This window comes from Miscanthus floridulus, chromosome 3 (genome assembly GCF_019320115.1).
Source record: "Miscanthus floridulus cultivar M001 chromosome 3, ASM1932011v1, whole genome shotgun sequence".
Lineage (NCBI taxonomy): Eukaryota > Viridiplantae > Streptophyta > Magnoliopsida > Poales > Poaceae > Miscanthus > Miscanthus floridulus.
Genome location: NC_089582.1, coordinates 43765505 through 43793203, shown reverse-complemented (window position 1 = coordinate 43793203; position 27699 = coordinate 43765505). Strand labels below are relative to the sequence as shown.

Genomic DNA, 27699 nt, shown 5'->3' with positions numbered 1-27699 from the left:
CACCACTTTCAGCTGTCGATCTGTGATCTATTACCCTGTAGGAAGCTAAGAAATATACCCGATCTAAATTTCATTGGAAAGATTTTGAACTATGAACTAATCTCTTCTACAGGAGCGGCAGTGCCACGCTCACAAAGCGGCAGTGCCGTGGGTGAATTTGACTTCGGTTTAAGTTGAATTTTTATAGGCCTATTCATCCCCTAGGCGTATCAGAGATCCTACAAGTGATATCAGAGCCTGGTTACCTCGTGTGTGCTTCACCACGTGAGGTATGAAGCCCGAGGGAGGATCCGGTGCTGTGAAGCCCATCAACGTCAATCCAGAGGACGTTGGGCTACATGACACCGACAACAGTGATCTTAGCGCCTCTACAGCGAGCAACTCCACGCTCCCGTAGCTAGAGGCAACCGATGCCGAAAAAGCTCAAAATAAAAAAGAAAGAAAGAAGAAGAAAGGTAGCTAGAAAAGAGAAAAGAGAAGCAAGAGAGAAGAAGGAGGAGGAGGAGCTGTTAGAAGAGAAGAATTAAGAAAAGAAGTAAGAAGACTTAAGAGAGAAGCTAGAAGAAAAAGAAGAGAAGCAAGAAAGAACAAGGAACAAGAAGCAAAAGCCTCTAATTCATCTTCAAGTGAGCTATCTAGCAGCTCTGAAGATGATGATGATATGAGTCCTACCAAGTGCATAGCAAGAAGGACAAGAAAGGAAAGGGCAAGAAGAATGACGATAACAAATATGCCGCCGTATCCTTTAACTATTCTTCTATGTCTATGACTAACCATGATTGCAAGTCTTTCATCAATGTGCCCACAGGCAAGTTACCTCATTTCAATGGGACTAACTTTGCCAAGTGGAAGCACTTGATGAGAGTCTATCTTATAGGTCTTCATCCTGGCTTTTGGGAGGTTATTTGTAATATATTTGAGCCACCGGTTGATCCCAAGAATCCAACCATGGAAGAAATGAGAATCATCCACCTCAATGGTTAAGCTACTAGTGTGCTACTTAGTGCCTTGGATGGTGATGAGTACAATAGAGTGATTGGTGTGGATGTTGCCAAGCAAATTTGGGATACTTTGCACCTTGCACATGAAGGGGTTGACAAAGTGAGAAAAGCAAGAATTGATTTATTGATATCCAAGCTCAACCGATTTGTTATCTTGGATGGAGAAGGGCCACAAGAGATGTTTGATAGGTTGATGACCATGGTGGACAAGATTAGAGGCTATGGTTGTGATGAGCTAGATGATCACAAAGTGATCAAGATTATGTTGGAAGCTTATTCACCAAGAAATGAGATCGTAGTAACTCTAATTAGAGACAAGAAGAAGTTTAAGTACTTCACACCAAATGATGTACTTGAGAGGATCTTGACATTTGACATGCAAAGAGAAGAAGCAAATGAGAGGAAGAAGCTTGGAGAATTGCAAGCAAAGCTAGAAGACATCAAGATCAACAAGGATGTAGCTCTCAAGGCCAACAAATCAAGCAAGCAAGGCTCTACAAGCAAGTTCAAGACCAACAAGCAAGCTTCAATTAGCAAGTCCAAAGCAATCAAGCAAGTTCAAAAAGAGTAGAGACCGCCTCATCCTCTAGTGAGAGTGAACATGATGATGAACAATATGAGAAAGTGGATGATGTTGCTCTCTTTATGAGAAGGTTTCACAAAGGGTTAAAGAAGCAAGGATACAAGGTAGTAAAGAGGAAGTTTCCAAACAAGAAGAAGATGACATGCTACAATTGTGGAAGCACTGATCATTTTATTATCAAGTGCCCACATGAGATCAAGGAGAAGAAGTATAAGAAAGAGAAGAAGGAGGACAAGGCCGACCGGAGAAAGAGCAAGAAAAACATAGGAGAAGCTCACATTAGGCATGAATGGGATTCATCTATTGAAAGCTCAAGTGAAGAAGATGAGAACGTTGCAACCATTGCTATCCATGAGCCATCTTCTTCACCAAAACTCTTCACCAACATGTCTGATGATGACTACTACTCCCCTCACATTTGTCTTATGGCAAAGGGTGAGAAGGTAAAATCTAAATCCAAGGCCAAAGCTCCTCCACCTCCACCTCTTAGTGATATCTCTAGTAGTGATATTAGTGATGATGAATCTAGTGTCGGATGCCGTGAGAAGGGGTACCCTAAGCAAGACAGAAAAAATGACTGCGTAGACTTCGTAAAGATCGAAACCAGCTAAACACCGCTGGCCTCGGCCGGTTCTCCGACTCGCCCGAGGCCCCCTCACCGCTGACCTCGAGCGACTCCCCGCCGAAGGCCTCGGCCGGGCCACTGACCCTCCGTCTCGCGTGAGGCGGGCTCGGCAGCACTCCGCTGCCTCTTCCTTCTCCCGTCCCTCTGACAAAACGTCGTGTCGCATTAACTCAGCCAACTGCTGCCCCTGACATCGGCCGCACGCTCGGCATAGTACAGCAGAGTGGCCGACGGGACAAGAAGCAGGACGGGGCAGGGGTTACCCGCCACTGTGCTAACCACTATGCACATGGCTGACGCCCATGCCTCACTGAGCTGCCAACTCCTGCTCCAAGGACAACGCAGCATGGGGAGCCACGTCTGGGCTACTGTGGCCTCGGAATCAGTACCCAGGACCAATAATTCCCTCCAAGGCCTCGGCAGTTTGCTTCAGGGGCTCGGCAGCCTGAGGACCCACGTCCGCCGGGGCCCCCCGCGATGGCTTGGCCTCGGCACCTGCAGAGCCACCGCTCCCCACAATGTCATCACACGATGACCCGCACGTCGCCCGGACTGGGCAGGGGTTACCCGCCACTATACTGACCACCATGCACGTGGCGGACGCCCATGCCTCACTGTGCTGCCAACTCCTGTCCCAAGGACAACGCAGCATGGGGAGCCATGTCTGAACTACTATGGCCTCGGAATCAGTACCCAGGTCCAATAACTCCCCCAAGGCCTCGGCAGTTTGCTTTAGGGGCTCGGCAGCCTGAGGATCCATGTCCGCCGAGCCCCCCACGATGGCTCAGCCTCAGCGTCTGCAGGGCCGCTGCTCCCTACGACGTCATTGCACGGTGACCAGCACATCGCCCGTAATGTCCTGCATCAAGCTATACTGGAGCCCCACGATGCACAAGATCGAGTATGACCGGCGCGTCACTTTTGCACGACAAGGACAGGGCCACTCCATCGACCATACCACGACAGTGGCCGGCTACAGGGCTCGGACACGCCACCCCGTTTACAGAAGCGCTATGTAGCAATCTATGTACGGTCCCAGGTCTCCCTTAGAGTATAAAAGGGAGGCACCGGGGCCATTTCTAGGGGCGACCGGAAGAGGACGAACACACCGATAGAACTTGACACTACACTGCTTGAGAACAACGCCTCAAGCAGCTCGCACCACCCTCACCGAGACCTGGGGCTAGCCCCCTCTCTCACCTAGCTTGTAACCCCCTACTACGAGCACTCCGGTGCAAGGAATACAAGATCAATCTCTCAGACTGGACATAGGGCCTCGATTGCCTGAACCAGTATAAACCTTGTGTCTCTTTGCATCACCATCCGGGATTAGGGGCACGCAGCACAAACTCACTCGTTGGTTGAGGGACCCCCGGTTCCAAAACCCCGACAGTTGGCGCGTCAGGTAGGGGATCTGCGTGTCGGCTTCATCATCCTAGCAAGTTCCGGATGGCAGACCCGGTACGACCATTGCGTCTCGGCACCATAGTTTGGTTCGGAAGCCTAGAGTTCATGTCTCTAGGGCATGAGTACGACATGGTGCTCCTCGCCCCTCGAGCCCCACCGTCCGACGATGAAGTCACGCCCCCGGCAGCCCAGGCGCAGGCGGCGCCCGGGCAGCCGCTCTCGCCATGCTCGCCAGGCACGACGCGAGCAAGGCCACCCCGACGCTACGCGAACCCAGGGCGGCACGCCACTCCCCGCCGATACCCTACGACCAGCTGTTGGTATGGGGTCCCTGGCTGGGGACCTGTCTGGCCTGAGCATGGACGAAGGAAAATCGCTGGCGGCTTGCCGCGATACCCAGCCGTCTGGCTCCGCTCCACCACTCCCTGGAGAGCCGACCCCGGCGGGGCAGAATATGGAGACGGCACCGTCGCCATCCCCCTTTGGATTGAGAAATGCCGCCGCCTCTTACGCCTACGCTTACGCTGCCACTCACGAGCACCCCTTGGAACGCCGCCAGCGCTTCACTCCCGACCTGAGCATCCGCTCCGACTCCTCGGACGAGGACGAGGCATGGCCCGGGGTGGACTTCTCTGAACTCCACAACCCTGGGGCTTTGCGCCAATTCTTGGCTGCAAGCGACTACTGCCTTGGCTACTCCAACTCTGACGACGAAGGGACTTACGATCCATCTCGTGAGTGCTTCCACGTCGGGCTCGGGATGCCAAGGGTGGGCGAAGAGGACGAGAGGACAGGCAACCATTCCCCGCCCCGGGCAGGGGCGGGCGACGCCACACCTCCGCGTCTCGAACCCCCGGCAGCACGGAACGAGAATCCTGTTCGTAGGGGACATCGACGCCCAGACCTGGAGTAGCTCCACGAGCTTCAAGCCAAGGTCGAACAAGACCGACTCCTTCTGCAACAGCTTCGGGACACTCTTGAGCAGGAGCAGCGAGGGCGTGGTGAGGGCGGAGGAGCCCGAGGGAGGGCCCGCGACGTCCATCACTGCATCAACGATAACGAGGGGGGAGAGCCACCCCCAATCTTTAATCGCGCTAGCCAGAATGTCGCAGCGGCTGCGATGCTGGTCCGAGCGATGCCCGAGCCCTCCACCACCGAGGGGCGACGGGTCCGCGGAGAGCTCCACGACCTCCTCGAGACCGCAGCGGTGCAGCAGGCCGAAAGTTCCGCCTCCCGTCGGCGCGGAGGCACTTCAGAGCAGCTCGCAGCGCAACCTCGTCGGGGCCAGGATGCCTCGGTCCGCCCCGAGGCCGCTCGCACGCCGACGGTCAACAGGGCCCCCTCGGTACGCGATCGACCTAGAGACCAACGCGAGGCACGGGACGACCATGAAGTAGTTGGCGAGCGACGGCGCCACGACAACGGAGTCGCCCGGGGCTACCACCCGCACCGAGGCGGTCGCTACGACAGCGGTGAGGACCGCAGTCCTTCCCCTGAGCTGCCAGGCCCTCGGGTCTTCAGCAGGGCCATCCGCGCGGCTCCTTTCCCCGCCCGGTTCTGACAGCCAGCCAATCTCGCGAAGTACAGCGGCGAGACCAACCCGGAGCTCTGGCTCGCCGATTACCGCCTGGCCTGCCAGCTAGGCGGCGCGGACGATGACCTGCTCATCATCCGCAATCTCCCTCTGCTCTTGTCGGACTCGGCACGAGCCTGGCTCGAGCATCTCCCTCCCTCGCAAATCCACGACTGGCGTGACTTAGTTAGGATCTTCGTCGGGAACTTCCAGGGCACTTACGTACGCCCCGGGAATTCCTGGGATCTTAAGAGCTGCCGCCAGAAGCCGGACGAGTCTCTCCGAGACTTCATCCGACGCTTCTCCAAACAGTGCACCGAGCTACCCAGCGTCGGCGACTCGGAGATCGTCCAGGCTTTCCTCTCCGGCACCACTTGTCGGGACTTGGTCCGAGAGTTAGGACGCAACGTCCCGCGCTCTGCTGCCGCACTCCTCGACATCGCCACCAGCTTCGCCTCGGGGGAAGAGGCTATCGGAGCCATCTTCCCCGACGCCGATTGCAAGGGTAAGCGGAGGGAAGAGGCCCCCGTGGCCTCGACCTCCCACCTCCCAAAGAAAAAGAAGAAGAGTCGCCCAGGGAAGCAGGAGGTCCTCGAGGCCATCCATGTCGCTACAACAGATCGCAGGAATCCCCGAGGCCCCCGTGGCCCCGGGCTATTCGACGACATGCTGAAGAAGCCCTGTCCTTACCATCAAGGTCCGGTAAAGCATGCTCTCGAGGATTGCACCATGCTGTGGCGCTACTACGCCAAGCTCGGGCTCCCCGACGATGACGCCAAGCAGAAGGGTGCCGGCGGTCGGAACGAGGACAAGGACGACGGGTTCCCCGAGGTACGCAACGCTTTCATGATCTTCGGTGGGCCCTCGGCATGCCTTACGGCGCGGCAGCGCAAGAGGGAGCGCCGAGAAGTCTTCTCGGTCAAGGTGGCCACCCCCCAGTACCTCGACTGGTCCCGAGAGACGATCACCTTCGATCGAGGTGACCACCCCGACCGTATTCCGAATCCCGGGCAGTACCCGCTGGTCGTCGACCCGATCATCAGCAACACCTGACTCTCCAAGGTGTTGATGGACGGAGGCAGCGGCCTCAACATCCTCTACGCCAACACCCTGGAGCTCTTAGAGATCGACCGGTCGAGGCTACGAGGCGACGTTGCACCCTTCCACGGCATCGTGCCGGGGAGGCGCATGCAACCCCTCGGGCGCATCGACCTTCCCGTCTGCTTCGGCACCCCTTCCAACTACTGCAAGGAAGTCCTCACCTTCGAAGTAGTCGGGTTCGAGGGAGCCTACCACACCATCCTGGGGCGACCATGCTACACCAAGTTCATGGCAATGCCCAACTATACCTACCTCAAGCTCAAGATGCCAGGCCCTAATGGGGTCATCACAATCGAATCCACGTACGAACATGCATACGACTGCGATGTCGAGTGCATCGAGTACGCCGAGGCCCTTGCGGAGGCCGAGACCCTCATCGCCCACCTAGACCAGTTCAGTGGCGAGGTGCCTGACTCCAAGCGTCGCGCGGGGGCGTTCGAGCCCGCTGAAACCGTCAAACTCATCCCAGTCGACCCCGCATGCCCCGATGACCGGGCGCTGAAAATCAGCGCCACCCTCGACATCAAATAGGAAGCCGTGCTCGTCGACTTTCTCCGTGCGAACGCCGACATTTTCGCATGGAGTCCCTCGGACATGCTGGGCATACCGAGGGAAGTCGCCGAGCACGCCCTGGACATCCGGGCTGGATCTAGACCGGCGAGGCAATGCCTGTGGCTCTTCGACGAAGAAAAACGCAGGGCCATCGGGGAGGAGGTACAGAAGCTCTTGGCGGCCGGGTTCATCAAGGAAGTATCCCACCCGGAGTGGTTGGCTAACCCCGTTTTAGTCAAGAAGAAAAATGGGAAGTGGAGGATGTGTGTAGACTACACCGGTCTAAATAAAGCCTGTCCAAAGGTCCCCTTCCCATTACCTCGAATCGATCAAATCGTTGATTCCACCGCAGGGTGCGAGACCCTGTCTTTCCTCGATGCGTACTCCGGATACCATCAAATCAAGATGAAAGAGTCCGACCAGCTCGCGACTTCCTTCATCACACCATTTGGCATGTACTGCTACGTGACGATGCCCTTCGGCCTCAGAAACGCAGGTGCCACGTACCAGCGGTGCATGACCCAGGTCTTTGGTGACAACATTGGGCAGACCGTCGAGGCCTACGTAGACGACATCGTGGTCAAAACCAGAAAGGCCGAAAATCTCGTGAATGACTTGAGGGTGACCTTCAAATGCCTTAGAGAGAGGGGCATCAAGCTCAACCCCGAGAAGTGCGTGTTCGGGGTCCCCCGAGGCATGCTCTTGGGATTCATAGTCTCGGAACACGGCATTGAGGCCAACCCAGAGAAGGTCTCAGCTATAACTAGCATGGGACCAATCAGAGACCTCAAGGGAGTACAGAGGGTCATGGGATGCCTTGCGGCCCTAAGTCACTTCATCTCACGCCTCGGCGAAAAAGGCCTGCCCCTGTACCGCCTCTTGAGAAAGTCCGAGCGCTTTTCTTGGACCGCCGAGGCCGAGGAAGCCTTCGCCAGGCTCAAAGCACTGCTGACCAACCCCCCCGTCCTGGTACCACCCACCGAGGGCGAGCACCTCTTGCTCTACGTCACCGCGACAACCCAAGTGGTCAGCGCGGCCGTAGTAGTCGAGAGGCAGGAGAAGGGACATGCTCTACCCGTCCAACGACCTGTTTACTTCATCAGCGAAGTGCTCTCCGAAACTAAGATGCGTTACCCCCACATCCAGAAGCTGGTTTACGCAGTAGTCTTGGCTCGACGCAAGCTGCGTCACTACTTCGAGTCCCACCCGGTGACTGTGGTGTCGTCTTTTCCTCTGGGAGAGATAATCCAAAACCGGGAGGCCTCGGGTAGAGTAGCCAAGTGGGCTGTCGAACTCATGGGGGAAACCTTGTCCTTCGCGCCTCGGAAGGCGATCAAATCACAGGTCCTATCCGACTTTGTAGCCGAATGGACCGACACACAGCTGCCACCCGTTCAGATCCAATCAGAATGCTAGACCATGTACTTCGACGGGTCCCTGATGAAGACTGGGGCTGGCGCGGGCCTGCTCCTGGTCTCGCCCCTCGGAGTACACATGCGCTACATGATCCGGCTTCACTTCGCCGCCTCCAACAATGTCGCCGAATACGAGGCCCTCATCAACAGCCTGCAAGTTGCCATCGAACTTGGAGTACGACGTCTCGACGTACGGGGTGATTCGCAGCTCGTCGTCGATCAGGTGATGAAAGAGTCAAGCTGCCATGACCCCAAAATGAAGGCGTACTGCGTGATGGTACGTCGCCTAGAGAACAAGTCCGATGGTCTCGAACTCAACCACGTTGCACGAAAGTTCAACGAGGCCGCGGACGAACTAGCAAAAATGGCGTCTGCACGGACCCCGGTCCCCCCGAACGTCTTCACCAGAGACCTCCACAAGCCATCCGTCGACTACGCCTCAGCGATGGAAGAGGGCCCATCGGCCGAGCCCACCGCAGGGGCCCGAGGCCCCCTCTGCCACCGAGACCTCGCCCGCCGAGCCCGAGGCCATGGCGATTGACGCAGAGCCTCCCAAGGTCGACCAAGGAACGGACTGGCGAGTCCCCTTCCTTGATCACCTCGTTCGAGGAGAACTGCCCGCTGACAGAACCGAAGCCCGACGGCTTGCGCGACGCACCAAGACTTACGCCCTCTGCGACGACGAGTTGTATAGGCGTAGCCCATCTGGTGTTCTCCAGCGATGCATCACCACCGAGGCTGGCCAATCCTTACTTTGGGACTTGCACGCGGGAGTCTGCGGGCACCACGCGGTGCCTCGGGCGCTCGTAGGTAACTCCTTCCGCCAAGGTTTCTATTGGCCAACGGTAGTGGCCGACGCCATGAAGCTAGTACGCTCCTGCGAGGGATGCCAGTACTACGCTCGACAGACGCACCTTCCGGCCCAAGCCCTCCAAACCATCCCCATCACATGGCCATTCGCTGTGTGGGGACTGGACATGGTTGGGCCTCTGCAGAAGGCATCCGGGGGCCATACCCATCTGCTGGTAGCTATCGACAAATTCTCCAAATGGATCGAGGCTCGTCCGATCGCTCAGATCAAATCTGAGCAAGCGGTGCTGTTCTTTACCGATATCATCCACAGGTTCGGGGTTCCTAACACCATCATCACTGACAATGGGACACAATTCACCGGACGCAAGTTCCTGACGTTCTGCGACGACCACCACATCCGGGTGGCTTGGTCGGCCATAGGGCACCCAAGGACGAATGGCCAAGTAGAGCGTGCCAACGGCATGATCCTACAAGGCCTTAAGCCAAGAATATTCAACCAATTGAAGAAGTTTGGCAAGAAATGGCTTGCCGAACTCCCATCAGTCATTTGGAGCCTAAGAAATACCCCAAGCCGAGCCACGGGATTCACACCGTTCTTCCTGGTCTATGGAGCCGAGGCCATCCTCCCCACTGACTTAGAATACGGTTCCCCGAGGCTACAGGCGTACAACAAGCAAAGCAACCGCACTGCCCGCGAAGATGCCCTCGACCAACTGGAGGAAGCCCGAGACGTCGCGCTGCTACACTCAGCCAGGTACCAGCAAGCCCTACGGCGCTACCAAGCCCGGCGCGTCCAAAGCCGAGACCTGAAGGTGGGCGACCTGGTGCTGAGACGGAGGCAGAGCAACAAGGGCCCCCACAAGCTGACCCCACCCTAAGAAGGGCCGTACATCGTCGCTCAAGTGCTGAAGCCCGGGACCTACAAGTTGGCCAACGAGAAGGGCGAAATCTTCACAAACGCTTGGAACATAGAACAGCTACGTCGTTTCTACCCTTAAATTTCCAAACGTTGTTTACATTGTTCCTCGAAATACAATAAAGAGGCGTTCTTAGTTGTTATAATCTTTCGAGGACCCCCCCCCATTATAGACAAATTGATTGTATAGAACCTAAGGACCGTACGATCGCCTCAAAGGCGAAAAGGCCGAACCGTGAGAACGGCCTACGCCTCCGGGCTACGGCAGCTCCCTCACCACCTTTTTCACCCAAAGGATAGCGTAGGCTCCGAGGAGGCTCTATGTAGAGGGCGGGGCTCGACGTCATGATAGCGCTATAAGGGAGACCCGGCTCTGCCTCTGCAAAGCCGAGCCTCCCTCGGGGGCTAAAAAGGGGAAACCCCCTAAGTCCCGAAACCTCCTAAGTCTCAAACACCGTTTGTTAATGGTCTTTCAAAAAACTTCTATGCCAAACTCTCTCGTGCTCCAACGGGACCTTCACAAGAAACCCAAAAGACCAAAAGTTTGTCTAGAGGCCAAAGGGCCGGTCGAGTCGTGAGAACGGCCTACGCCTCTGGGCTACAGCAGCTCCCTCACCACCCTTCGCCGAAGGATGGCTTAAGTCCCAAGGGATTTCTTTGTGGGTTCCCAAGATCGAGACAGAGGGCACAGGCTTGGAAGTAGAACAGAAAACGGTTAAAAGATGCACATACGCAAATACTTTAAAAGGCCTCAACAGCCACAAAAACGTCACGATACAGCAACTAACTCAATCTGGTTACATGGCCCCTTTTGGCCCAGGTCAAAGCTCAAGGATCGGTGGCCGGCGCGGGAGGGACCACCTCTTCTTCAAACAGACCAGCCAGCGCCGTGCCAGGTGCCTCGGCCGCCTCCAACAGCTTCACGACCTCCGCATCAGCCTCCTCGTCATCTTCTGGCAACACATAGCCGTCGCTGATAGCCTCGAGGTTGATGGCGTAGTGCGAAGAGACGGCGGCCAGGGCGTGCTTGACACCCGTGTGCAACGCCCCCCGGAGCCTCTCGCGGACGCGGCCGCTCAACGCAATCAGGCGGCTCCCAAGGGAGCTGGCTGATTGGACCTCCTCGACGTCCAGGGCCTCGCAGGCGGTACGGACAACGCTACGTAACGCCTCATGCTCCCGGACCTCAGCATCCAGCGCCGCTTGCGCTGCGACGGAGGCCTCAGCCGCCTAGGAAGCTTCTTTTTTCAGATCTACGTCGCAACGAGGGGTCAGGAGTCAAACGCGAACCAGAACAAATGGAACAAGGAACACGGTTCAGCGGAACTTACCCTCGGCCTTGTTCTTCCAGGCTAGGACCTCGACCCGAGAGGCCTCGGCCGCCTTGGTAACCTCTGCCAAGGCGACTCTCGTCGCCTGATGCTCGCTCTGCTCCGCACCCGGCTGCCCGAGACCTGAAGGAGTCTCGCTCCTCCTCCAGTTCCTTGATCTTCGCCTCCAAGGGGGCAGCCTGCCCCTTAGCCGTGACCAACTCAGCCTGAAGGTCAGCACAACAAAGGCGGAGGTCCTCCACTTCCGCACTCCGTGCTGACAAAAGCCCCTGGGCGTCGGCGAGCAGGCCCTTCTGCCACCGGAGCTGGTCCCAGATATCCCTCTCCCTTCGTAGGAACACCGATTTCCCAAGGGACCGGGTCTCGAGCTCCTATAAAGGTAAGAAACGCGCGTCAAAACACTGCGAGGGGACTCGAAGAGAAAACAACTCAGCACGGGAGAGGAAGGTACTTACCTGGGTGACACCGGGCAAGTCCCGTCCCATAATAGTCATCACCGTCTGTAGCGACCGCACTGCTAGTTGGCGGTACTGCTCGAGGGTATCCCACCGCCCCCCCTCTGCGATATCTTCAAGGGTGAACACAGGCTCCCCCTCGGGATCAGCCTGGTTCCGCTAGAAAACACGCGGGAAGTTCCACCCACGGGGCTCGGGCCGTAGCCGGGCAAGGGCCGAACTCCCCTCGGCGGGATCTGGGATCGGCTGCTCCACGGTACTGGCCTCCTCGACGTCCGCCGCCTCCTTCCCTCGGGAAGAATCATCAGATGAGATTGTCTGAACCAGGGGCGGCGCCAAAATTTGCTCTGTCTCCACCTCCATCGCCTCAGCCTCGACGGACCCAGGGGCTCTGGCCTCCGCCATCTCTACCTCGGTGGCCCCGGCGTCCACCGCCCTGGCTTCAGAGGTCTCGGGGGCTCCGGCCTCACCCTCAATGGCCTCGGCAATAATGGACGCCCCGGCCTCCTTCGCCCCAAGACCCACGACATCGTGAGGCGTGGGCTCCTCCTCCTCCACTCGCTCCGCGGCTGCCTCGGCACCCTTTTCCTGGGCAGCCGCCTCCTCCGAAATGGCCCCGCCCGACGCCACGCCACGCTGCATGCTAGCCTGCGCCTCCGCTGCCTGATAGGCAGAGGAGCTAACATTCACCTTGAGCGCCTTACGGGGCGCCAAGGGAGGATCTTCCACCAGATGCGTCTGGCTGGAAGCAAAGACACTCCCAAGGTCAGCACGCGACCGAGGGGCAAACAAGAAGTACTACGTACTCCACCAGAAAAAACGCTTACCGCGAACGGGGATGCAGCCGCTTTGACACCGCTAGCCTCCTCTGCAACGGCGGCGGTGGTGGCAGCAGCGCGGCCTCGGTGACCACCGGTGCCACCTGGCCTCCGTCGGGCCCCGGCACCTCCTCGACCCTTCGCGGAGACGAGGGGGTCGCCCCCACCGTCGTCGGCTCCACCTCCACCGTCGAACCCATCGGGCTGACGGCACGCTCCTCCAACACCCGCACCTCGGGTGTGTCGGCCTCGGCCCCGGGACGAGCCGCCACCGGCCCCGGGACACCTCCTCCTCCTGGGAGCGTCAGGCTCCTTGCCGGCGCCCCGGGCACCATCTCCCTAATGTCGGGGAGGTGTTCCAGGCAGGCCGTCCCCACCTCGCGCCCATCGCCGTCGCCCGAAGAATCCGACATCGACGACGAGGGAGACGGCTCCAACGGGAGACCATCGAGCTTCTGACGCCGGCGACGGGCGTCCAGCTTTTCACGCGCAAGGAGCTTCTTCGTGCGCTTCGCCTCCTTAGCATCTTTCTTCTTCTTCTCCTCCTCGGCACGTGCCCTGTTCACGGATCGCCGCCGGGCGTCCTCGGGAACAGGCGGCGGGGAGCCTCGCACGTCTCTTATCCCCTATGGGAACAACGAACTAAGACAACAGACAAAAAAGAAAAAAGGAAAACGAAAAACAAGAAGGCCGCGAAAGCCTCGACAACGTCCAACTTACCAGCGAGACATACCCCCGCGACGGGCGCATCAGGAACGGTATCAAATCGTCAATCTTCGGCTTCCCGTCTACCGCCTCTCTCACCCGACGCAGGGTCTCATCGTCGGTAAGGGCGAAGGCGGACATCTTGACACCAGCGATCGGATCGCCCGGCGTCATCTCGAACAGCCGCCGCCGCCGGGCCATCAGCGGCAACACCCTCCGGCGGTGAAAAGCCGCCACGACCACGGCCGCCGAAAGACCGTGGTCACGCAGCTTCCCCAAGGCCCTCAAGAGCGGTTCCAGCCTAGGCTGATCGGCCTTGACGACGCCGTATCCCCATTTCTCTGGTTGACTCTCTACAACCCGCCCGGTATAAGGGGGAAGTCCTCCGCCGTCGTTGTGGAGGTAGAACCAGCCGTCGTACCAACGATGGTTGGACGAGGACAGCTGGGCTGGGATGTAGAGGGACTGCCGGTCTTGGTGTACGTGAAGAGTGCAGCCGCCGGCCCTCTACACCTTCCGAGCCCCCCTCGTTCCCCCCGGCTTGGTGGTGAACGTCGCTCGGAACAAGTGGAGCCACAACTCCCAGTGGGGAGCGATCCCCAAGTACCCCTCACAGACGGCGACGAAGATGGCCGCCTGCGCGATGGAGTTGGGGCTGAAATTGTGAAGCTCCACACCGTAGTAGTGCGGGAGCGCCCGCATGAAGTTGTCCACCGGCGACCCGAGGCCTCGCTCGTGGAAGACGACGAAGCTCACCACGTAGCCATCGCGTGGCCTCGGCTCCGACTCGTTCCCCGGAGCAATCCACTCCGGCTCGTCAGGGTCGGTGATCGGGCAAAGAAGACCGGCCTCCACGAGCGACTGCAGCTTCTCCTCGGTGACGTCGGACCGCTCCCAGGGATCCACCGGGAGGATGACGGGACCACCAGCCATTGCGCGGCAGAGGGCGCTGCTACGATGGTAATCTCTCTCCCTCTCTCTTTCAGTCTCTCGCCTTTCCCCTTCTCCTCCCCGGCGCTCTAAGCTCTCAGCAACGACACGAAGGCAGCAAAGACGAGTGCGGAAAAGGTAAGAAGGGGAAGGGTGAGGTTCTTTGCGTATTTATGCAGGGACAAGACGAAACCGCCGGGCGACGAAATCGGGGAAGTTTTCCCCAAAAGATCCGACGCGGTTATCCAGATCCGGTTTTACCGCCCACGCGCCCACTCCCCCCTCGTTAAATTGTGCGTGCAGATACGTCCCGTCGGCTGACACCACGTCGTGTCCAATTGCAGCAGCAGCAGGCGCCATTTCGCTACCCCGAAAAAGTCGCCTCAAAAGACGCGCCTGCCGTTGTTAGCCGTAGGGAGAGAAATAACCCCCCCGATTCCTTTCAGGCAAAGGAACTGGGCACCGAGCCCGCTATGGTCTAGGGGTTCGAAGGCTGGGCCCTTAGGGGTCTCGACAGCTGCCCCAGGGCAACAGAGTCAGGGGCGACTACGGGCGAGCCTATACGAGGCCGAGGCCCAAGCAAGCGAAACGCTTGGGACGCCCTGTGTCGTGTCCGAGACCGGTAGGGAGGTCTCCGAATGGGATCCCACCGTAGGGAGGCACCGAGCCACTGAGGCCCAGCGAACGGCCTCGGCACCCACTAGAGAAACCCTCCGGCACTCTTGGAGCGCGTCTCTGGACCGCTAGCCGACCCCCAGCGAACGGGGTACGGGCCTCCACTCGGACTTACCCGATAACAGCTCACCGGAACTGCCATCGCTCACGCCCACCGAGGGTAGCGTGGCACATTCCACCCCTCCTTCCGAGCGAAAAGGAAGCGCGAGGGTCGAATAAAAAGTCAGGAGAATCCCTGATGGCCCTCTTGCTCTGCACAGAGGCTAAGGGACTCTTCCTACAAAAAACATTGCCGAGACCCAGCGACTTAGGCTCGCACCCGAGGGGGCTCGGCAAAACAAACCCTCCTTCCGAGCGAAAAGGAAGCGCGAGGGTCGTTCAAAAAGCCAGAAGAGCTCCTGACGGCCCTCTTGCTCCGTGCAGAGGCTAGGGAGCTCCCTCTGCTAAAGACGCCGAGACCCCGCGACCTAGGCTCGCACCCGAGGGGGGCTCGGCAGACAGACCCTCACGCGCGAGGGGCGAACCAAAAAGCCAGGGGGACCTCTGATCGCTCTCTCGCTCCACGCGAGAGACTCGGGGGCTCCTCCTGCAGCTTTGTCGAGACCCGACGGCTCAAGCTCGCACACGAGTGGGCTCGGCAAACAGCCCCCCGTCCGAGCGAAAAGGACGTGCGGGGGACGGACAAAACAGTCGGGAGGACCCCTGACCACCCTCTCGCCCCGTGCGGAGGCTCGGGGGCTCTTCCTACGCCCAAGATAAAGACAGAAGCGACCCAAGCCCGTTACGGTCCAGGGGTTCGAAGGCTGGACCCCCCGGGGGTTTCGACAGCTGCCCCAGGGCAAAAGAGTCAGGGACGACTACGGGCGAGCCTGTACGGGCGCACCCTGTGTCGTGTCCGAGACCGGCAGGGAGGTCTCCGAATGGGATCCCACCGTAGGGAGGCACCGAGCCACCGAGGCCCAGCGAACGGCCTCGGCACCCACTAGAGAAACCCGCCGGTACTCTTGGAGCGCGTCCCTGGACCGCTAGCCGACCCCCAGCAAATGGGGTACGGGCCTCCACTCGGACTTACCCGATAACAGCTCACCGGAAATGCCGAGGCTCGCGCCCACCGAGGGTAGCGCGGCATCTTCTACCCCTCCTTCCGAGCGAAAAAGAAGTACGGGGGTCGTACAAAAAGCCGGGGGAACCCCTGACGGCCCTCTCGCTCCAGGCGGAGGTTGAGGGGCTTTTTCCGTAGCATCGTCAAGGCCCTGCGATCCGAACTCGCACCCATGGGCCCGGCAAACATCCCTCACTCGAAGGAGAAAAAAGCCCCTGAAGAAGTGAAATCACTCCTCCAGGGCCTCGGGGGCTACACCCGGCGGGTGCGCTCGCGCGCACCCACCAAAGCCTCGAGTACAAACACCATCCCAACAGGAACTGTCGAGAGCCAATCCTTGTCAGAACCTTAGGGGGAGTACCTTCACTCCCCCAAGGCTCGGGGGCTACTATCGGATGCCGTGAGAAGGGGTACCCTAAGCAAGACCCAAAAAACGATTGCGTAGACTTCGTAAAGATCGAAACCAGCTAAACACCGCTGGCCTCGGCCGGTTCTCCGACTCACCCAAGGCCCCCTCACCGCTGACCTCGAGCGACTCCCCGCCGAAGGCCTCGGCCGGGCCACTGACCCTCCGTCTCGCGCGAGGCGGGCTCGGTAGCACTCCGCTACCTCTTCCTTCTCCCGTCCCTCTGACAAAACGTCGTGTCGCATTAACTCAGCCAACTGCTGCCCCTGACATCGGCCGCACGCTCAGCACAGTACAGCAGAGTGGCCGACGGGACAGGAAGCAGGACGGGGCAGGGGTTACCCGCCACTGTGCTAACCACTATGCACATGGCTGACGCCCATGCCTCACTGAGCTGCCAACTCCTGCTCCAAGGACAACGCAGCATGGAGAGCCATGTCTGGGCTACTGTGGCCTCGGAATCAGTACCTAGGACCAATAATTCCCTCCAAGGCCTCGGCAGTTTGCTTCAGGGGCTCGGCAGCCTGAGGACCCACGTTCGCCGGGGCCCCCCGCGATGGCTTGGCCTCGGCACCTGCAGAGCCACCGCTCCCCACGACGTCATCACACGATGACCCGCATGTCGCCCGGACTAGGCAGGGGTTACCCGCCACTGTACTGACCACCATGCACGTGGCGGACGCCCATGCCTCACTGTGCTGCCAACTCCTGTCCCAAGGACAACGTAGCATGGGGAGCCACGTCTGAACTACTGTGGCCTCGGAATCAGTACCCAGGTCCAATAACTCCCCCAAGGCCTCGGCAGTTTGCTTCAGGGGCTCGGCAGCCTGAGGATCCATGTTCGCCGAGCCCCCCACGATGGCTTGGCCTCGGCGTCTGCAGGGCCGCTGCTCCCTACGACGTCATTGCACGGTGACCAGCATGTCGCCCGCCATGTCCTGCATCAAGCTATACTGGAGCCCCACGACGCACAAGATCGAGTATGACCAGCGCGTCACTTCTGCACGACAAGGACAGGGCCACTCCATCGACCATACCACGACAGTGGCCGGCTACAGGGCTCGGACACGCCACCCCGTTTACAGAAGCGCTATGTAGCAATCTATGTACGGTCCCAGGTCTCCCTTAGAGTATAAAAGGGAGGCACCGGGGCCATTTCTAGGGGCGACCGGAAGAGGACGAACACACCGATAGAACTTGACACTACGCTGCTTGAGAACAACGCCTCAAGCAGCTCGCACCACCCTCACCGAGACCTGGGGCTAGCCCCCTCTCTCACCTAGCTTGTAACCCCCTACTACGAGCACTCCGGTGCAAGGAATACAAGATCAATCTCTCAGACTGGACGTAGGGCCTCGATTGCCTGAACCAGTATAAACCTTGTGTCTCTTTGCATCACCATCCGGGATTAGGGGCACGCAGCACAAACTCACTCGTTGGTTGAGGGACCCCCGGTTCCAAAACCCCGACATCTAGAGATGAAGAAATTGATGAATTAACTAAGAACTTAGATGGAAAGACCAAACTATTCATCACTAAACTAATGGAGGACTTAGAGAGTGTCCAAGCCGAGCTAGAATCTAGAGAGAAAACTCGTATCCAACAAGAGGATCTCTACATTGCTAGCAAGGAAGCTCTTGCATTAGAGAGAAGTGAGATGGAATCCTTGCGCAAGGCCTTGGCCAAAGAATAAGGGGACCATGCTATCACAAAGAAAGAAAATATTGCTCTCAAGAAAAAGTATTGTGACTTAGATGAAAAGCACAAAGAACTTGAGCTGCAATATAACATTCTTTGGGATAGCAACTCACATCCCTCTAAGGCAAAGGATGCCTCTACTACCTCCACTAGTCAAGGTTGTGGAAAATGTTATAGTATTGATTTAAATGCTTATTCCACTAACCTTGCAAACATGGAGGTAATGAGAAAAGAAATTGCTAGACTCGATGAGATCATTGGCAATGGCTGCTTGAGTGGTAAGGCTGTAAGTGACAAGAAGGCAAATGATTCAAAAGTGCCTAAATTCAAGCAAGGGAGACACCCCTCAATCAAGCATGGGCTTGGGCACATTGTAGGAATCAAGACAAATGGAAGAAAGATCATAAATGGCTATGAGTGTGTCAGGTTTGAGAGAGAAAAAAGAGTTGGTACAGATCAGCCTACATAGACAGCGGCAGTGCCGTAGTGAAGGTCGGTTGTGCCGCTCCCCACAAAAATGGAAATGCTACCAATTCTGCTCCTGATCAAGCTAAGCCCAAGAAGAAGGTGTCCCAATAGAAATAGGTTCAATAGAAGCCAAAGGAATCAGTGTGGGGCACTATGAACAAGTATGCCTACCAACCAAAGTTTCAACCACCTCGACAAAGCTTGACTTCGTGTTTTGTTTTAAGGAATAACAGCAGTGGAAAAGTGGTTGCCAAATATGTTGGAAAAGAAGCCAAAACATATAGGAATACTTCTATTTGAGTTTCTAAATTTCTTGTAACTAACATGCAAGGCCCCAAGTCAAATTGGGGACCTAAATCAAGCAACTAAATCTATTTTGCAGGCATACTCCTCCGGTGGGTCAAGTTGGGTGCTTGATAGTGCATGTACAAATCATATGATCAGAGAAAGGAGTATGTTCTCATCATATACCCCAAAGATGGACACAAATAAAAATATTCTCTTTGGAGATAACTCTAAGGGGGATGTGATTGGTCTCGGTAAAGTTGCTATAACCCTTGAGCATTAAATTACAAATGTTTTATATGTTGATTCGTTAGGTTACAATTTGTTGTCCGTCTCTTAATTATGCGAGATGGACTTCAATTATCTCTTTATAGATAAGGGTGTGAAAGTCTTTAGAAGGGAGGATTCCTCTATTGTCTTTACGGGTCATTTAAAGAACAAGCTTTACTTAGTTGATTTTAACAAAAGTAAAGTCAATCTTGAGACTTGTTTAGTGGCAAAATCTAGCATGGGGGTGGCTTTGGCATCGCCGACTAGCCCATGTTGGGATGAGGAACTTGGTCAAACTTCAAAAGGACGAACACATCCTTGGGCTAACAAATGTTCACTTTGAGAAATATAGGATATATAGCGCTTGTCAAGCCGGAAAGCAAGTTGGCGTACCTCACCCACCAAAGAGCATCATGACCATGACGCAACCATTGGACCTCATACACATGGATCTCTTTGGACCGGTCACCTACCTAAGTATCGGGGGTAACAAATATGGTCTTGTTATTGTTGATGATTATTCACATTTTACTTGGGTATTTTTCTTGTTTGATAAGTGTCAAGTTAGAGACAAAGTGAAGACTTTTATTAGAAGAACTCAAAAGGAGTTCGGTCTCCCCATCAAGAAAATGAGAAGCGACAATGGGACTGAATTCAAGAACACCCAAGTTGAGGAATTTCTTAATGAAGAAGGCATCAAGTATGAGTTCTCAACTCCATACACCCCTCAACAAAATGGTGTAGTAGAGAGGAAGAATCATACACTAATTGACATGGCAAGGACAATGCTAGATGAGTACAAGACGTCGGACCTCTTTTGGTGCGAAGCCGTCAATACCGCTTGCTATGCCATCAACCGCCTCTACCTACACAAGAAGTTAAAGAAAACTTCATATGAGCTTCTAACCAGTAATAAACCAAAGGTGTCCTACTTTAGAGTGTTTGGATGCAAGTGTTTCATACTTAATAAGAAACCCAAAACCTGCACCTAAAGTTGATGAAGGTTTTCTACTTGGTTATGGATCAAATGAGCATGCCTATCGTGTTTTCAACAAAACCTCCGGGGCTAATGGCTCTCAAGTGGAACAAGTTGATTCAAGTGTTGTAGGAAAGGAGGATCCACCATGTGAAACAATCAAGCAATTGGCTATTGGTGATATAAGACCACAAGAAGACAAAGTCACTGAGGTGGAGGTTCCTTAAGTTGCTGCTACACCAATTTCTACTGACGTACTTGATGCTAAGGGGGAGCTAACCCCTACTGCAAATCCACAGAGCGGCAGTGCCGCACTCCCTCTGACAGTAGCAGCAAGTCCAACTCTGATTCAAGGACAGAACCTACAACCCATATTCGAGCAAGAAGATAATGAAGATCAAGAAGATGGACAAGAGGCCATTGATCATCCAAGGCTAAGGCAAATAATACAATGGGATCATCCCATTGACAACATCCTTGGGAGTCTTCAAAAGGGGTTAACAACTCGTTCACATTTAGCAAACTTTTGCCAATATTACTCGTTTGTTTCCTCTTTGGAACCTCTTAAGGTTGAGCAAGTACTTAGTTATCCGGATTGGGTGATGGCCATGCTAGATGAGCTCAACAATTTCGAAAGAAATTAAGTGTGGACCTTGGTGGAGAGACCCAACACCAATATTATTGGCACCAAGTGGGTCTTTCGAAACAAGCAAGATGAGAATGGCGGCGTGGTGACAAGAAATAAGGAAAGATTGGTTGCTCAAGGTTTCACTCAAGTAGAGGGCTTGGACTTTGAGGAAACATATGCACCAGTGACAAGACTTGAAGCAATCTGAATGCTTCTAGCCTATGCCGCTCATCACAATTTCAAGCTATATCAAAAGGATGTGAAGAGTGCATTCCTCAATGGGCCCATTCAAGAACATGTCTATGTTGAGCAACCACCGGGTTTTGAAGATCCCAAGTTCCCCAACCATGTCTACAAACTTCAAAAGGCGTTCTATGGGCTTAAGCAAGCACCAAGAGCATGGTATGAATGCCTTAAGAAATTTTTGCTTAAACAAGGCTTTGAAATAGGCAAAGCCGACCCTATCCTTTTCACTCACAAAGTTGGTAAAGATATATTTGTGTGCCAAATATATGTCGATGACATAATATTTGGTAGTACTAATCATATTTTTTGTGAGGAATTTAGTAGGATCATGACAAAGAGATTTGTGATGTTCATGATGGGCAAGTTGAAGTTCTTCCTCGGATTTCAAATCAAGCAAGTGAAGGATGGAACTTTTATTAGTCAAATGAAGTACACCCATGATATACTCAAGAAGTTTGACATGGTGAATGCCAAGCCTATCAAAACTCCCATGCCAACCAATGGACACCTTGATCTCAACATTGAAGGGAAAGCCATGGATACCAAGGTATATCGTTCCATGATTGGCTCTCTACTTTATTTATGCGCATCTGGGCCTGATATTATGCTTAGTGTGTGCATGTGTGCTAGATTTTAAGCTAACCCAAAAGAGTGTCACTTGGTGACCGTTAAGAGAATCTTGAGATATTTAGTACACACTCCTAACCTTGGTTTGTGGTATCCTAAGGGCTCTAAGTTTGATCTACTTAGGTATTCGGATTCTGATTATGCCGGTTGCAAAGTAGATCGAAAAAGCACTTCGGGGACATGTCAATTCCTTAGACGATCCCTAGTGTCTTGGAGTTCTAAAAAGCAAAATTGTGTAGCCCTTTTCATTGCCGAGGCTGAGTACGTTGCGGCCGGTGCATGTTGTGCCCAACTACTTTGGATGAGGCAAACTCTTCATGATTTTGGATGTCTTTTTACGAAAATCCCATTATTATGTGACAATGAGAGTGCCATTAAGCTTGCAAACAATCCCGTAAGCCACTCTAGAACCAAGCACATAGACATCCATCATCATTTCTTAAGAGACCACAAAACCAAATGAGATATCAAAATTCACCATGTGAGCACCAAAATGCAACTAGCCGATATCTTCACAAAGCCCCTCGATGAGTCAAGGTTTTGTGCTTTGCGTAGTAAGCTAAATATACTTGATTCTCGTAATATGGTTTGAATTTTAGCATGCCTCTATTTGATAAACTAGTATCTAGGCAAAAGAGTTGAAAATTTTCATATTGTGCTTGAAAATGATCTCTAAAAGGCAACTTATGCATCATGATCATGGTCTGTATTGATTATTTATTTCTGGTCATGGTATATAGGTGATATGTGTCCATATCTTATATAGAGAGAGTCGTATAGATTATAGCTAACTCCCACTATTTTGGAGAGTGCGACAGTGCCGCACTTTGAATATCAATTGAGATTCGGCCCAAATAGTTTCACTGTTGGGCCCATTTATTCTTCCTCTTATCCTCAGGCCTGTAGTAACTTCTTTCCCTCTCTCTCTTACCCTCGACGCTGACGCTCACGCCTCTCTCTCTCCTCTTGCGCTCACACCGTCACCGTCGCTTGGCCACGCGTTGCCGATCTCTGGCAGTGCCACGGTAGCTACCAGCCCTCTCTCAATGTTGCTGACGGCTGCTACTATCCCTGGCCCGAGCAGTTTCTTCCCTCTCCTCTCTCATCCTCATTTGAGAAGATGGAGCACGGAGATAATGACCAAAGGGGGAAAAAGATGAATGAGCAAAGAGACAAGGATCCACCTCGCCATGGTCGAGGGAGGTCAACAGCAGCAGGCAGTAGTGGAGCTCCAAGGGGACTTGGTGACAGGGGGAGGTGCAAGCAATACATTGAAAATGAGGAGAGGTTGGAGATGATAGGTTGTACCACTGATGCCATTTCTGACACCCTACAACATCTCTCTGCTTTTGATAGCAGATGCATAAGAGATTTTGAGGGTGAGATCATCATGAGACCTTCAGATGACTCCTGTCAGCATGCAGTTGTCAACTATTCTAAGAGTTAGAAGCTGGTGGAAGAGGCAAGGAGGATCCATCCCTATGCAGTGCGCAAGGATTTTGGCATTGATTACAGATTCTAGAATGAGTTTCATTCCAACTTTTATGCCACTGCCATTCTTGCATCCAAGAAAACCAAGATCATCAAGATGTAGTACATTAATTGGGATAAGATGCAGGAGAAGGAGGAGACTGGGTTTGACAAGGTAATCAAGATTTGTGACTGGTTCCAGCTTTCAGACATCATGGGTTTCTAGTATAACTGAAATGAGGAGGTCCTTGCACAGTTTCATGCCACATACTTCTATGACCTGACCTCTGATGAGATTCACTGGATGACTGATGGTCGGCACTACCGAGTCAACTTTGTCATTTTTAGCCAGATTCTTGGCTTTGGGGAGGAGCACAGAGGTTACACTTACATTCATGATGAGCCTCGAGCTGAGATCCATGACATCAGTTACATGTAACAACCTCATCAGGAACACCATCAACCCAAAGGATGGAGTAGCCTCAGATATTAATGGCTATGTGAGAAATGTGTTGGCTAGATTTGCTCCAGGTGGGGACAGGTTCAATGTCCCTAGATTCATGTGGACTGAGTTGAGATTTGCAGTGGAGGATGGGAGGAGGGATCTGCCCTATGCCCCTTACCTCATGTTCATGATTGAGAGGGTCACTGGATTTTATTTTCCGAAGGATAGGATGCACACCGTCTACAAAATTGAGAAGACCCAGCCAGCTGCAGCTACTTAGGGAGCGGGGAGCTCTCATGCTCATATAGATATCCCTGAGTCTTCCTGCTCTAGGTCTCATAGAGGAGGAAAGATGAATAAGTTTGGCAAGTGGTTGAAGGCAATCTTCAGCAAGTGCACCTATGCAGCTGATAGAGCGTATGAGACACAGCTTGAGCAGCGTCGATAGGACCTTCCACCACTTCCTCCTATTCCACCTCCTCCATAGTATGACCTTCTGAGTCTCTCCAACACAGATTCAGATAATGAGAAAGATGATGATGAGCAACAGGGACGAGCAGCAGATTGGGATGAGTCCCTTGAGGGATACCGTCAAAGATAGGAGCTGAGGCATTCCACTCGTTCCACTCGCTACACCGCCACTACTCACCGTCAGGGCTGTGCACATATTGACTCCGATGACGATGATGGTGATGGTGGTGCTGGGACTGCTGTAGGAGGTGCTAGGGCTGCAGGAGGTGACGATATTGATTGGACGGACATCTAGGGAGATGATGAGTAGGTGTTGATCTTTCTTCTTTTCTTCTCTTTTTGGTGCTTTATGCCAAAGGGGGAGAAAATTAGAGAGGTCAACAACTTTTTCAATGCCATGGAGGTTGCTGCAGCTAGAGTCATGTTCGTATCCGTTTAGGGTAGTCTTCGTTAGGTGAAAGTTTGAGAGTCGCTCAAAACTCTAAATTGTGAAATAATGCTACTATCTGACTCTTTGTGTGGGATATGGACATATATTAATCTATGATGTCGCTTGTGATACAATTATGCTAGAATGTATATCGTTATATGTATCACTTGTTGTGTGGTGTCTGTTATGATCTGTGCTGTTACAGCAAGTGGGGCAGTGCCGCACCCAGCTGCAACATCAAACCATGTTGTGCATAAACTATCATTTGCATCATGTTTTACATACCTGACACGGTATGCAGCACCTCACAGGAGCATGGATATAGGGGGAGCCCCATCACTTTCACTAAAATGTGAATCTTGGCTTCTTATGTCAATTTGAGAATTCAATTCTCTATTCACATACTTAGGGGGAGGCTCTACACACATTGCTCAAAAGTCTCAGTATTCATTTATATCTTTTGTAAGCTCTAATTGGGTTGTCATCAATCACTAAAAAGGGGGAGATTGAAAGTGTAATCAAGCCTTATTTGTGGGTTTTGGTGATAATAGCAACGCAATTAGAGAACTAATGAGATTTATCGAGATGACAAACAGGGAACTTATATTCGAGGATGCTACACGGAACAGAGAAGTCCCCAATTACAAATATAGATGGCTTCAAACTCAAAGGAGATTTAAATTCTTTTATATATTGAATTTGAGTATAGGAAAAGCCATACTATAAAGGGGGCACAATGCTTAAGCTAATATGTGCTATCAAGTGCTCAAACAACCACAAGCATCCTCAGATTTATAGCCAAGATAGTCTACACTTCACTATTACCCTTACTATCTTGCGTGGTGCGACACTGCCACACTTGAAGAGAGGCTCGCCCGACCCCTTGGTTGCGGGCTCCGGTTCACCCGACCCCTTGGTCGCGGGCTTCGGCTCGCTCGACCCCTTAGTCGCGGGCTCCGGCTCGCTCAACTCCTTAGTCGCGGGCTCTGATTCACCTGACCCCTTGGTCGCGTCCTCATTTATCTAAGGGTGGCGTCCTTTGGGTAGATTCATTAAGTTACCGATCTTGCTGATGTTTATTATTGTTATTAGTTTACAGCAACATCAATCCACCCGATCGAGATCGAATTAGATCAGCCTTATATCCTTTCAGTCCGTCGTTCACTTTACTACAACACAATGTCTTCTTACTCTGAGCGACGGATTATGCTTCATCGGCTGTTTTTACTTCGATCTTGATCGTGCATAGTACGCGGTTAAGGCATGAATAATCTTAAAGAGGTTTGCTGGCTAGTTGAATCTGGTTTATAGTTCACCATTATGGCTGTAATGATCTGGTCGATCCCCACTGATGGCAATGTAGATTGGAGGATGCTAGTTAGTAGATTTGTTCCTGGTTAGGCGTGACCTTAGCTATTTGCTATGCCTGCATTGGCTAAATAGCCGATCGCTTGTGCGTTAACGCCTAAGGTGTGCGTCCATGATTTGTTAATCGTGAATTGATCTGTGTACTTTAAGGGTTTGATTCATTGTCTTTTTCACGGCTGCATCGATCCGGTCGAACCCCACTGTTAGAGATAGCAGGTTGAGTCTGAGAAGTCCATAGCTTTGTTCATGTGAAATAGTCGATTGTTCACACGCTGTAGTCCTTTTCACCTGAATCGATCACGGGCTCCGCCTCGCTCGACTCCTCGGTCACGGGCTCTGGCTCGCCCGACCCCTTGGTCGTGGGCTCCAGATCGCCCGACCCTTTAGTCGCAGGCTCTGTCTCGCCCGACCCTAAGGCCATGGGCTCCAGCTTGCCCGACCCTTTGGTCGCGTCCTCGTGTCGCCCGACCTCTTGGGTGCAGTGTCAATTGAGGGCTGGGAGAATATATACTTTTCCCTTTCCTTCCCAATGGCTATCTGCGATTTTAGTGACCGTTGGGGACCGAGGGTATATATACATTTTCCCTTCCTTCCCAATGGTAACGAACCAGCTCTCTTCTTCCTCACTTCAACATGCCTAAAACAGAGCAGGAGCTCTCTTTCTATCACTCCATTGTTGAGCTCAAGCCCTCAAGCAAATCCATTGATTTCTCCATCAATCCTTGAGGGAAAAGGGTCACAAACTCGATTAGAGAGCAACTCTATTGATTTCCAAACTCTAAAGAGCACTTGGTTCATGTTTTGGTTGGCGGTTGTGTTTGTTACTCTTGGAGCTTGGCTCCTAGCCGGCCAAAGTGCCGCTCGTGGAGCTTGCTAACTTGTGTGGCAGCCCTGGGATGTTTATAACCATATCTTGAAGCTAGTAAACTCACCCCTCATCTCAAGAGTTAAGTCTCTTGACTTGAGAACGAGGAAGGACTGGAAAGCTCTAAGCCTTAGTGGCTAACCTCAACAACATGGAGGTAGGCAAGCCTTGGTGGTGAGCTGAACCACGGGATAAATTATTGTGTCACTTGTGCTTGATTTACATTACTTGCATGACATATTGTTAATTGAGGTGATTTCTAGAGTTTGAGGCTGATCTACTTGTGTGTGGTGTTTCCACCACTTTCAGCTGTCGATCTGTGATCTACTACCCTGTAGGAAGCTAAGAAATATACCCGATCTAAATTTTGTTGGAAATATTTTGAACTATGAACTAATCTCTCCTACAGGAGCGGTAGTGCCATGCTCACAGAGCAGCAGTGCCGTGGGTGAATTTGATTTCGGTTTGAGTTGAATTTTTATAGACCTATTCACCCCTAGGCGTATCAGAGATCCTACAATGTTGCATATGTTGCAAGTGTTTCAGAGACATGTTACAATCGTTTGTTCAAAATGTTTCATCTGTTTTCCAGACGTATGTTGCAATCATTTTTTATCTAGATGGTGCATATGTTTCACACATATGTTCCAAAATGTTACAGATGTTTCAGTCTTATGTTGCAGCAAGTGGTTTTATGTTGCAAGTTGCAAGTGTTTTATTGGATGTTTCATGTGTTTCCCAGATATTTTGCAAGTACATGTTCCAAATGTTTTATTTGTTTTAGACGTATGTTGCATTCAACTGTTTTTCATGTTGCAGGTGTTTTATGTTGTTTAGCCGGGGGCTAGCGAATGGAAAGCGGCAGCAGGTGCGGTAAGTGGAGGGCGATGGCGGTAGGGGCACAAGTAGTCCTCGTGTGGCATGCGGGTGTGGCAAGCGAAGGGGGCGCGGGCGGAAAGTGGAGGGGACGTGGGTGGACAGAGGCATGAAGTGGGGGCGGTAGCGGGTGCTGGAAGCAGAGGGCGATGGTGGCAGGGGCACAGA

At 53.4% G+C, this 27699-nt stretch overlaps 1 protein-coding gene across 1 annotated transcript; it reads left to right on the top strand.

The window, feature by feature from the left end:
- The first annotated feature begins 6257 nt into the window (after nt 1-6257).
- Nucleotides 6258-27532, top strand: LOC136543639 (uncharacterized). Its single transcript, XM_066536026.1, has 3 exons — nt 6258-6743; nt 27317-27408; nt 27475-27532. The coding sequence occupies exons 1-3, from the start codon at nt 6258-6260 to the stop codon at nt 27530-27532; spliced, it is 636 nt and encodes a 211-aa protein (XP_066392123.1).
- Nucleotides 27533-27699: the final 167 nt, after the last annotated feature.